This window comes from Ursus americanus, chromosome 6 (assembly GCF_024610735.1).
Source record: "Ursus americanus isolate L20-20 chromosome 6, mUrsAme1.1.p, whole genome shotgun sequence".
NCBI classification, from domain to species: Eukaryota; Metazoa; Chordata; class Mammalia; order Carnivora; family Ursidae; genus Ursus; species Ursus americanus.
In genome coordinates, this window is record NC_142132.1 from 31,188,510 (window position 1) to 31,201,563 (window position 13,054).

Here is a 13,054-nt window from a genome sequence, read left to right on the forward strand (position 1 = left end):
ATGACACATCTCCAAAGGCAAGAGAAACAAAAGATAAAATGAACTTGTGGGACTTCATCAAGATGAAAAGCTTCTGCAAGGAAACAGTCAAAAAAACTAAGAGGCAGCCCACAGAATGGGAGAAAATATTTGCGAATGATGCTACAGATAAAAGACTGGTATCCAAGATCTACAAAGAACTTCTCAAACTCAATAAGCGAGAAACAAATAAACAAATCTTAAAATGGGCAGAAGATATGAACAGACACTTTTCCAATGATGACATACAAATGGCTAACAGACACATGAAAAAATGTTCAAAATCATTAGCCATCAGGGAAATTCAAATCAAAACCACACTAAGATACCACCTTACGCCAGTTAGAATGGCAAAAATTGACAAGGCAAGAAACAACAATTGCTGGAGAGGATATGGAGAAAGGGGATCCCTCCTACGTTGTTGGTGGGAATGCAAGTTGGTACAGCCACTCTGGAAAACAGTGTGGAGGTCCCTTAAAAAGTTAAAAATTGAGCTACCCTATGAGCCAGCTATTGCACTACTGGGTATTTACCCCAAAGATACAGACGTAGTGAAGAGAAGGGCCATATGCACCCCAATGTTCATAGCAGCATTGTCCACAATAGCTAAATCGTGGAAGGAACCAAGATGCCCTTCAACAGATGACTGGATTAAGAAGTTGTGGTCCATATATACAATGGGATATTACTCAGCTATCAGAAAGAACGAGTTTTCAACATTTGCTGCAACATGGACGGCACTGGAGGAGATAATGCTAAGTGAAATAAGTCAAGCAGAGAAAGACAATTATCATATGATTTCTCTCATCTATGGAACATAAGAACTAGGATGATCGGTAGGGGAAGAAAGGGATAAAGAAAGGGGGGGTAATCAGAAGGGGGAATGAAGCATGAGAGACTATGGACTCTGAGAAACAAACTGAGGGCTTCAGAGGGGAGGGGGGTAGGGGAATGGGATAGACTGGTGATGGGTATTAAGGAGGGCATGTATTGCATGGTGCACTGGGTGTTATACGCAACTAATGAATCGTCGAACTTTACATCAGAAACCAGGGATGTACTGTATGGTGACTAACATAATATAATAAAAAAACATTAAAATAAAAAAATAAAATAAAATAAAAATTAAAAAAATTAAAAAAAGTAATATAATGAACATACTACCACTTAGCTATATCTAATATTTTCGCATTCTTCCATATCTGTTTTAGATTTTTTAAAAAGAAGTAAAATATTATAGACAGACTTGAAGTACTTTGTATGCTGCCCCCGATCTCATTCTGTCTCTTGTCTCGAAAGGTAACCTTTAACCTAAATTTGGTATTTATCATTCTTATGAATTTTTACATTACATCAAACTTTATATAAGTGATTTTGTACTCTGTGTCATTTCACGTATTCTTTATTTTGCTTAACATTACTTATTAGATATTCATTCATGTTGATGTGCATGGCTCTAGATCAGTCATTCTCAATCTCGGCTGTACACTGGAATCACCTGGGGAGCTTTAAATAATACAGGTGTGCGAGTTCTACCCTCAGAGATTCTGATGTAATGGACATACAGTCCAAATTGAGAACTAGTGTAATATGGTTCTTTTTTTTTTTTTTTTTTACTATATAGAAGATTTCATTGTATGATTACTTCATAACTTATGTATTCTTTCTCTGGTGGATGAATTCTTTCTTTCCTTCTTTCTTTCTTTTCTTTTTCTTTTTTGCTGTTTCAAGCAGTTCTATAATGAACATTCTATACTTGTCTCCCTGTGCATGCTCCTTTACCGTATGTACTTAGAAGCTGAATTGGTGGATCAAAGTTTGAGCATCTTCAGCTTTATCAGATATCATCATATTGCTTTCCAAAGTATTTATAGCAATTTACCCTCCCACCATTTCTCTGCTTCTTTGCCAACACTTGGTATGATCACACTTAAATTTTTTTTGTCAATCTCATACACGTGAAGTAGTGTTTTATTGTTTTAAATTGTATTTCTCTGTGAGATTGAGCATTCAAGTTTCTGCTTCTATGAATTGTTTTCTGCCTATTTTTCTACTTTTTTTTTTCTCACTTTCTCTGGGCTCGTAGCTCTTAGTTTATGGATTTTGCAATTGCCTGCACCCTGCGTACCATGGCCCTCAATCCAGAAACAGCCACTGAAGTGAAATTTGGGGTGCCATCACAAAGTGACACTGAGTACATCACAGATCCACTGGCTGAGCCATCTGGTCGTTAGGTTGTTCTTGACCTCAGGGTTGTGCTTCCACCTCCTGCCTCCTATGCCCCTCTGTCTGCAGCTTTTCTTCCCCATCTGCTTTCAAGAGTAGTGAAGTAGGGGGCCCCATCACAACCCTTGGCTCCAAAAAGTGAGACCGGCTCTGGTTCCCTGGATTTCATGAACCATTTTCAGACCTTGCTGCTATTGCTTGTTCAGCCCTACTCACTGCTAGTGTTTCTGTCCTGTTTCTATTCCATGAGAAAATCGTAATGGTTTGGAGCCCAGATAAGCCTTCTATTTTTCAATTTTTATATTTTACCATTCCCATGGATGTGGAGCAGAAGGGCTACATCAAAGTAAACTTACTACACCATCTTAACATTATATTTTCAGTTTCAGAACATCTAAAATTTTTTACTTTAAAATCTAAATTCACATTTAAGATGATACCTTCTTCTCAACTCCTCTTTTCTGCAAATACAGGAGTATGATCAGAGTAGCCCAAACTCAGGCTGGGATGGCAAAGAAAACTAGATTTTATTAATATTGCCAAGTAAATCAACATGCAAACAGCTATGTAAACATAACAAGAGCTGGCATGACTGGTAAAGATTAGAACCAATGGTAACTTTCATACAGATGTACCTGGAAAAATAAAATTTACCTGTATGGTATGTGCTTTTGTCCCTTGGAAATTTTTTGGAAGCAACTGTTTCCAGAAACCTTCCTTTGAATAGTCAAAACGTACAGCCGTTGGTGTATTATTTTGTTGAATATTAAACCAGACCTATTAAAACATTAACGTAAAATCAGTACAGTCACATGGGAGCACAAAGCCCCTACTTGGTTAGGATGAAGCGAAATTTTACAGTCCTACTACCAGCTGAAGTGGTAGAAGCCAAAGGAGGTTCTGAGGTAGGAGGTGAAGAGATTCTAGGGGTTTGTGAACATTAGACTGATTACTGGTTCTCAATCTTGGAGGTGCCACAGAATCACCCGAGGAAATTTATGCATAAAAGATTTCCCTGGCCCCATGTCCCAGGGATTCTAATTGAACATCTGTAGCCTCCTCAAAGTTTTCCACACAATTCTAATGTAGAGCTGGGGTTGAAGACCACTGTTCGACTCTTGAGGAGATAATTCAAAATAAGAAATCCCCCCCCCATATACTTACATTTCCATCATCAAACAAACAGTCTACACTTTGTAAGGGACAAAATGGGTCGAACTGCTTATGACATTGCCCAGTTAATGGATTCCAAAGCAAATATTCATCAGTTTCTTGAGTTAATACATAAGCCACTTGCCCCTATACGAGGAAAAAGAGTTAAAGTCATGTTTGGTGGGTGGTTGATTTAACTCATTTTTGTATGTAGAAATTATAATGTAAGTATGTGATATCTTTGATTTCTAAAAGTCTTTTTTAGGGTCTTCAAAGTCTTTTTGAAAAGCAAAAAGGCCAAAGCTCCAGAAATCCTCAAGCCCAGGGTAGCATGAAGATTCAAATTAGAGAACTTTTGAGCTGGTGCTGCCATGTACAGCCCTGTAGGGTGTACCCTCACAGCAATAAAACATGTTTTTCTAGAAAAATCCGTATACCCTGACAATTTCCCAACAGCTAGCCCTGAAGTGTTCTGAGGTAGGGATACTTTGGCCTAATTCCCACAAAGGCACTATATGGACTAGCTCTGCTTTGAATGGAATATACTTGGGGACTGAAGGGGAACACGCAGAGTTAGGAAATGGGCACTTGCTGAAGGCTCTGAAAAAGCCAAGTGAAGTTAAAAAGCCATTAAGTTAATCTTGAGAACAAGATCTGAAGTTAGAGGCTAGAGACAAAGTATATAGGAAACCATCTGAGGAGTAAAAGTAGTCATTATGTTATTTTCTGTTCTGAACATTCCTTTTTAAGTGCAAAGTTTTCTCAGAAAAGAATAACAATTTCAGGTAATAATAGTAAAGACTATTGAACATTTATTGGGAATTTATGTGCACCAGGTAGTGTGCTCAGCATTCACACTAAATTTTTCACTTGCATTCACTCCAAATTCTTCGAGGTAGGGGTGATCATTATGCCCATCTTTCAGATAGAGTCCGAGGTTGAGGGGCTTGTCTAGTGTAACAGTAAATGGCATTAGCCTTGTTCAGGGAGAGGATAACTAAGGCTCAGAGAAATAGACAAGCTTAGACCACACAGTTACTAAATGGCATTGCTGGGTTTAAAACCCCTCTTTGACTGACTCCCAAACACAAATTCTTTTTTTTTTTTTTTAAGATTTTATTTATTTGACAGAGATAGAGACAGCCAGCGAGAGAGGGAACACAAGCAAGGGGAGTGGGAGAGGAAGAAGCAGGCTCATAGCAGAGGAGCCCGATGTGGGGCTCGATCCCAGAACGCCGGGATCACGCCCTGAGCCGAAGGCAGACGCTCAACCGCTGTGCCACCCAGGCGCCCCCCAAACACAAATTCTTAACACTGTGCCGTGCAGCCTGGTCTCTCCAACGCTCTTGCTCTTTATCACTGTGCTCATCTTATTTACAGTAAAGAGGAGGCTTCTCAGCCGCAGAGCTGAGGTGCCCACCGTGCTGACTCACAGGCACAAGTGCAAATGTTTGTTGAAATATTGTCGACTGTTTACTGCCATCTAGTGGCACTTAAAACTACACAGGGAGATTGCGAGGGGGAAATTAACCGCAGGCTTTTTAGCTTGCAAATGTGGCAAAAATAATAAGCCACGCCAAGGAAATATAGAGAAATAAGTGATCATAACAAAACCTCAAACCAGACTGGAAAAATCTTGACCCTTATCAAGATATTCGTGGTAGAAAGAGAAACAGTCCAAAAGACGATAGCTTTCTGGAGGTATGAATGCAGGAGCATATAATTAAGTTGTAAAAATTTCGGGTAGGTAAACACAAATTTCAGGCCCACATTTGTATGACGAAAAACTGAGGAAGGAAGAATAGGGAGAAGTATTTCTTAAGGACCTTTAAATCTATTATTAGGAAGTTATAAAGATGATGGTGGTGATGATAGTTAACAACCCCTACAACTACTGCTATAACTATTATTTCATCACCACCACCACCACCACCACCATTTATTATTTGTTATGAACCAAGGTGCCCTTCTCAGTGTCACATATTCGCTATATAATTTAATATCTTAGTAACCGTGTGAAGTAGCACTATTATTAGTAGAGCTCTACAAAGAAAAGTGAAGGAAAGCCTTTCTTCACATTGTGGTCGTTTTTTATGAGCCAACATTATCTTCTTAACTAAATAACTGCCTGCCCATGAAATTCACCAATTAGCTTGTGAAAAGATGGAAAACTGGGGTTGGTGTCTTTTAAATTTGCAGCTGAAGGCTGATTAGTTTTGTTTACACTATTTAAATATTAACGCCAGCACTTACTTCCAACATTGAGTTCCCCAGGAGGACCAAAGCTTTCTTTCCAAAATACAGAAAGAAATTACAGAGTAGTATGGCATGCTCTTCCTTATTTCCCATAGCCAAACTGATGCAGCGCTAAGGCAAAGCAAAAGCAACAAGGCCAAAAGAAAACAGGTGAGAAAGATGAGTAATAAAAGCATCCCGCAGATTTAGAGCCCCTCTGCTCCCTCTAGGTTCAAACACACACATTTTTGCCAGGTGGCTAGGGTGACTGACTGCAAAGCTGAAAACTCTGATACCTTCTGCCTGAGAAAACACTGGGGAGAACACTAACTCGGAATATAGGGGTCACCTTTACTGTGGGACAATTAAGGTAGATACTGTGTAAGTGACCAAATAGTTCATCATCCAAAAATAGGATGAACATACTCTGATTAGGTCAAAGAATCTCAGAAGAGTCTAAAGTTAACGACACCTCTTTGAGTTTACTAGATTTCGATCACTGAATCACTAGAACCACATGCTGTGTCTCCTTTGCTCACTTAGCAGAGGACAGGGTAGATGAACAATTAAGTTAGTTAGTCCTGTGCCCCCTAAATCCATTTCAGCTCAACTCTAGCCTCTAAAACATTCCAGATAAGTGCCATTCCAGACAGAAACTGTCCCTCTCTTAAGCTCCTGTCATACTAGTAATTTTCAATTCAAAGTATTTATTGAATACTTGCTAAATTTATATAAAAATATAAAAATAAATAATCAAATCTACCACTTCATTCAGAGGTTAAACTTGGGATACAGAGTGTGGGTATAGAGTCAATACATAAGCAACTAAATATAATTTAAGGTGGAATGAAAAAACTGCTCTAATGAGGGTTGCCAGATTTTGGGAAAAAGTAGATGACCAATTAAATCTGCATTTCAGATAAACAAATTTTTAGTATAAATATGTCTCAAATATTGCATGGGGTTTGTATTTTATTTGGCAACCAATCTAAAGAGAATTTTAATCCAATCGCTAAGGAAGAGTATTGCTGTACAAGCTCTTCATTCAGATGTGGGGAGCTGGGGAAAGCTTCTGAGAAGTATTTGCCCTAGACTCAGCATCTGTCCAGCTCCATAGTGACAAACCATGTTTCTCTCTGGAGGATGCCGTAATATTGTACTCCTGGAATTCTCATTGCATTAAAATAATTCATGAGCTATCACTTATAATGTTGAATAAGCTTGTTCCTCTTTACGAATTATTTCTACGGATTTTTATAGAGTTGAAAATGATGTATTAAATTATCAAATGTTTTCAAATTTCATAAGACAAAGTATTTCATAAGTACATAAGTGTTTCTTTAGGAAAAAGGTAAGAAATACTATATATTTTAATTATTAAACATAATGGGAGCACCTGGGTGGCTCAGTTGGTTAAGGTCTGACTTGGTTTTCACTCAGGTCTTGATCTCATGGGTTGTGAGATTGAGCCCCACGTAGGGCTCTGTGCTCAACAGGGAGTCTGCTAGAAATTCCCACCCTCTGCGCCTCCTCCCAACTCATGCATGCACATACTCTCTCTCAAATAAAGAAATCTTAAAAATAAATAAATAAATAAAACATCATTTGTTACCTCTGATGTCATCCACATGTCAAAACCATCATTTTCATCCAGAATATCAGGCACAGTAGGAATCAAAGATACAAAGCGAGCAATGAGGTCCTAGAATAATAGTAACTAACATTTATTAAGTGCATACTATATACCCATCACCAAGCACAGTGTTTTACATGCAATATTATCACATTTAGTGTATCCCACAAGCCCATCAAGTACATACTGTTATTACTTTTGTTTTATGTGAGAGGAAACAAATATAGAGTGCTAAGATAACTTGCCCAGGGTCACAGAGCTAACACAATGTATGGAGTCTCTGGAAATAATCCCAGTTAGCCTGAGTCCAGAGAATGCCTGTTAACCGTGACACTTCACTGTAATAAATTATTAAAATGTTAAATATGATATATATTACATATATACCTTAAATTAGAACCATAAAAATTTTTTTAGAAAGATATTGAAGAATAGCAAAAGTCTGATTTGCTTTTAGGTTCCAAATCTATCAGAATTATTTTTATGAATATAAGCTTGTTACAAGCTGTTGAAGCAGGAAAATGTTGGTGCCCTTTTACCCCTACAGGGCTAGAGACAAGGGCCCAGACTAAAATAGGAAAGGAGAAAGGGATACAAATAATGAGTCAACACAGAAAGTTTACTGACATTTTCAATGATTTATAATAGCCATCATTTATGCACTAATGACCTTCTACATTGGTCATGTTTCTGACTCCATGCAATTAATTAAACATGGTTCATAGTTTCGTAAACAAAGTTGCTAAGAGTTATACTTTTTTTTTTAAAGAAAAAGATTGTCTTTGAAATAAATCTACAGCATTATTATCTTCTTGGACTTGGATGATAGGAAACAGACAGCAAAAAACTCATGATGGAAAGGCAGAGTGGAGCAAAAGGCAACCTAAATTAGGATTTCTGATTTTATCCTAAAGAGTTCAGCTAAGGGAGCTTTATAGTGGACAAATAATATAAATATTCTGAGGTAAGCCAATTAACTCAATCAAACCTACATAAACAAAAGATATAAGCAATTGTTCACAGATCCTTTAAGCAAAGCTAATTTTTTTTCTCAAAGAGGAGACATATTTCTGATTTCCTATTTTCCTTTCTCAAAGTAGAAGGAGGTTTTGAGCCCACAGTGAATAAATCTTCATTCTATAAGAAATTCAGTTTTGAGTATATGTCTCTCTTGTCATCTGGTAAATAGATGCGCATAAGGAAAAAGCCACATAGGGATGGAGTGGGAAGTGTTAAGTTGACAGTTTACAGAGAAAAATATAACATAGTTTCTTTATTCTCCCATAGAGAGAAGCTATCCTGTGAGAAGCAATCCTTAGAAGGACACAACCACTTTAGAAATAAAACTTTTAATTTTGCCTGGAAGTCAAAGGAATTTTTCTGTGTCATTTTTCAAAGTTGGTAGAAATGTTACAAAGCTAGTGTGGTCACATGAACTGGTGTAGCAACAGTGACTCTAGTCCAAGGGGGATCTAGAAGAAATATTCTCCCTCATCTGGGGCTTAGGAAGACATACTACAACACAGATGGTTTCTCTCTCAGGAAACTGTCTTTGAAAGCAAAATGATTTTAGTAAGAAAGTTATGCTCAAAGTTAATATAAAAAAGTAAACAAAAAAATATAAATGAAGATTGATGAAAATATTCTAAAATTTACTATGGTGATGATTGCACAACTCTATGAATATACTAAAAACCACTGAATTGTATACCTTAGGTGGGTGAATTCTATGTAATGTGAATTATGTATCAATAAAGCTACTAAAATACATATCTTACAAGCGTTGCATTAGAATCATGAAGAAACATATCCAGGAGTTGCTGAGGTGGATTTAATGCCTTGATATATCTTGTTACTAAGATCTGTATCCCTTCACCATTAAAAACAGTAGTTGTGATCCTTCGGTTGGGAAACATCGCCTTACAAGTTTTTTTAAAAATCTGTGCTCTCTCCAAAACATCTGTTTGATCTGAAAACTAGAATAAAGTTCAAAATATTTTGACATTGTACCATGTTGTTCCCACAGGAAAATATCAAGAACCAATGCTCATTTTTACCAACTTTGAAATTATTATTACTAGTTTTTAAAACAGTATATACTTCTTTAGTAGTACACATAAAAACAATTCAATGTAAAACCTACCTTGTCTAGTTCCGGATTACAAGTGACATGTGATATCTGAGGTTCAATGGTAGCAAAAATATTTAAGAAGGCACATTCTTTTAAATTCTGCCCATTATTATCTTCTTTAGGAGACACGTAAGTCTTACTCCAAGTATACCCAAGCAAAACTGGTGGAATATTTACTTGAAACGTTCCACTAATCTGAAAGAATATATCAATATAATAGATTCTACACAAAGAAAATATACAACAGCAAATACAGTACAGCCCATTTCAGTCTTCTCCAGAGGAGGAAACAGGCTTGCATGGGTATGTACGTGCTGATTCTATGCACCTGCACAACGATGATCAGGTTCTCCATGGTGGTCTATTCACAGGCACCCCTGACGCCCTGGGTCCCTGAGTAATATGCACTATGTGCAGAGGGCATATCTTAGAAAGGGATGACACGAGGATGCAGGTCATCCTAACAGAACGATAGAAGTGCTTAGAAGACCTAGTTCAGGCTCAGAGAAGATGATAAAAGACCATGTTACCTTTTACATTGGATCTAGAAATAGAAGAAAAAATGTAACAGCAGGAAGAACAGGTCCATGGGAGGAGGGATCTTGTGTGTATGTGTGTGTGTGTGTGTGTGTGTGTGTGTGTGTAGGTAGGAGCTGATTTACAATAATAATAACTCATAGTAATAGCTAATAGTTATTGAGGACTTACTATGTGCAAGGCACTGTGCCAAACACTTAATATAGATCATATCATTCAATGAAGTAGATATGGATCTTATCTCCATTTTGCAGATAAGGAAACTGAGGCTCACTGAATTTAAGTAATTTGTGCAAACTTAGACAGCTAATGAGGTCTGTCCACTTTTGAAGTTCACATTGTCAACTACCTCTCTATCCTAGAGTCTGTCCTGAGACTGAGAGATACCAGAGATTTACAGATGTAGGAAGCCCTGTACCTCTAACAACTTAATTCTCTCTTGCTATGGCGCCTGGGTGGCTCAGTCGGTTAAGTGTCTGTCTTCAGCTCAGGTCATGATCCTGGGGTCCCGGGATCGAGCCCCTCATCGGGCTCCCTGCTCAGCGGGGAGTATGCTTCTCCCTCTGCCCTTCACCCTGCTCGTGCTCTCTCACCACCCTGCACCCCCACCCCCACTCGTGCTCCCTAGCTCTCCCTCTCAAATAAACAAATAAAATCTTTAAAACAAAATAAATCTCTATTGCTCTTTATTCACAGCCCTTGTACTTGCAACATGCTCGCGTGTGACATCTCTCTTGATGACACATTATGCAGATATTTCTCCTCTCCTCCCTAATATCCATTCCGTCCTCCTTTCTCACCAACAGTTTTAGGCAGGCAACATGACAGGCACATAGTGGCCAAGTCACTATGCCAGGGTTTTCTGTGTAAGTGTCTGTTTTCCTGATACAGGCACTGCCCCTTTTTGCTTCACCCTGCTCTTGTCTTCGACACGAATGTGAGGCTGGAAGTGTATTGAACAATTTGCAATTAGGAGGATGAAAGGTACATGATATTTATGTGATATGATGATATTCTTGAGCTGCTGCACTGTCATCTAGACTTCTTTTTAGGTGAGATAAACAGACCCGTTGCATCACTGTTAGGTTTTCTGGGGCAAATGCCTGAATACAATACTAATACACACATAATTACTTCTGAGTCAGATACCCTCTTCTGTTTGACAAACCATCTTTAAGGACTTGATTCAAAAGTTATCTCTTCTGTAAATACTTTCCTGACCTTTCATTCTCCTCCTCCTATACCTCTTACTCACCCCTGACTCCTCTGAATACCCCACACTCCTTCTCCAAGCCAGGAAGAGTAAGGTACTCCCTACTAATGTTCTCAGAGTACCTATCTCCTGCCCCTGTCAAAGCACTACAGCATTATTAGGTTGTACTGAAGTGTTAGCTTTCTTCTATGGACAGTGAGCTCCTTGAGGTAGAAATTCATTTCTAAAACTTCTGTATCTGGCATAGCTCTGTAAGAAAGTAACAAAACCTAAAATGGAGTCTAGGCTGGGGTTTTTACATTTTACTGGTCACGAAGACATATTTGTGCTACATAACTCAGTAGGACAGCCCTGTGGGGATATCGCAGAGACAGGTGCTAATCATCAGTCTCACCATTATCAATAAACAAACCCGAGGAGCTGAAACTCCTGGAACCCACGGTCACAAAGCAACATCATAAATCATTTATCATTAATCAAAGAACATTTGTGAATCTGGTCCTAAAAAACTATTATATGCAAATGTAAGTGTTGTTTTAAGACCTAAGGCTAGCTTTGTTATTCTTTATCAATGAACACTCTAAAGAGATAAGAAATAAATATATGTGTATCTCCTGTTCTAAAGACAGCTAAAACATTTAAATACTGCAACATCCTAATGGCACTCAAAAACAAGATCACTTTAACTGACCTACCAATCTGCCAATCACAGAATCTGATTCAAAGACAACAAACAGTAAGTTTCTATTAACCAAAGGTAAAAACTCAGAATAATTAGCAAATAATCATTTTCTATTACCTCAGATTGTTGCAGAAGAGCAGAGAAAGGGAAGACAATGGTTCCGAGCCAATTCTTTCTTATATGTGAATGACTACTGCAGCTCTTGAAATAGGGATCCTATTAATATGAATAATTTTTCTATTACTTAATTTATACCATGTGATGAATAATTTCACAAACTTGCAAGTAAGTATAAAAAATCATTTTTTCTTTTTAAAAAGGAACCAAAGAGTAAGCAGAAAGAATATTTTTCTCTCTTTAAAAGATAATTACTATTTAAAGCAAAATAATGACCTATTGTGGAGTTTATGGCCTGTGTACGGTTATTTACATTATTGTAGTAGATATGTTCTGTGCAGCAAACTTTGCAAATACACTAAAGAATACAAAGAATAAAACTTACCTTAACTCAACCCCAAAGACCTCACCACCACTAACAACATTTTAAGATGGTAACCTTAGGTTACCTACTACCTTAAATGGTAGTGAAAATATGTCAAAATGATGAGGACACACTCAAAGAGAAGAACAGCATCATGGATTCTGGGTCAGTAAGAAAAATAGACTTAGAGTAGAAGTTTGATGGTTGATATAACATGGTCAAAGTAATTTAAGTGCATGACATGTCTATCGGAAACAGGTGACCCCCAAGTCTACCTCATTAAGCCCTTAAGACCATGCAATTCAGTTTTCTCTGATTTATCAAGCAGTCTTCTGAGCCCAGTTCAGTTTCTAAGAAAGGTCTTTCGAGAAGTGATTGCACTGATAGACCAGTTCTGAGTGGTTGGTATGTTATGTTTCTTATGCTAGTTGACAGATTGTTAATTTTTCCCAAGGTCCTGATCACCTTTATCATGGGAATTTCAGATTTGCAAGACTGGTTTGATTTCCTTTCTTTCCTATCCCCACTTTAGCCTTGGATAGAGCTTGCCTTACACTTTCAGGACCTTGTCATTAAAGAAGTAAACAACAGGCCATCCTGTTAAAGTAAGCCATCCATCTGTGTACAAAGAGAAATTAATCATTTTGGCCTGTTTAGAATATTATGATTTATTCTAGGCATGCTTAAGTCCTATCATGTTGCAAACTGGGAAAAGGAAATTGTGCTAGTTAACTTTACATGTCAAC

At 37.7% G+C, this 13,054-nt stretch overlaps 1 protein-coding gene across 2 annotated transcripts in view; it reads right to left on the bottom strand.

Annotated features, from left to right (window-relative positions):
- Positions 1-13,054, bottom strand: part of CC2D2B (coiled-coil and C2 domain containing 2B) — a 97,302-nt gene that overhangs the window by 12,024 nt on the left and 72,224 nt on the right. Inside the window, exons 25-31 of one of the 2 annotated variants that reach the window (XM_045785080.2) lie at positions 11,945-12,043; positions 9,408-9,590; positions 9,043-9,240; positions 7,244-7,333; positions 5,650-5,763; positions 3,409-3,543; positions 2,899-3,021 (exon numbers count right to left, since the gene is read on the bottom strand). In XM_045785080.2, the coding sequence (XP_045641036.2) occupies positions 2,899-3,021; positions 3,409-3,543; positions 5,650-5,763; positions 7,244-7,333; positions 9,043-9,240; positions 9,408-9,590; positions 11,945-12,043 (942 nt within the window). Of the gene's footprint in view, positions 1-2,894; positions 3,022-3,408; positions 3,544-5,649; positions 5,764-7,243; positions 7,334-9,042; positions 9,241-9,407; positions 9,591-11,944; positions 12,044-13,054 lie in introns of both variants that reach the window. The other variant, XM_087862487.1, reaches the window with a different exon arrangement.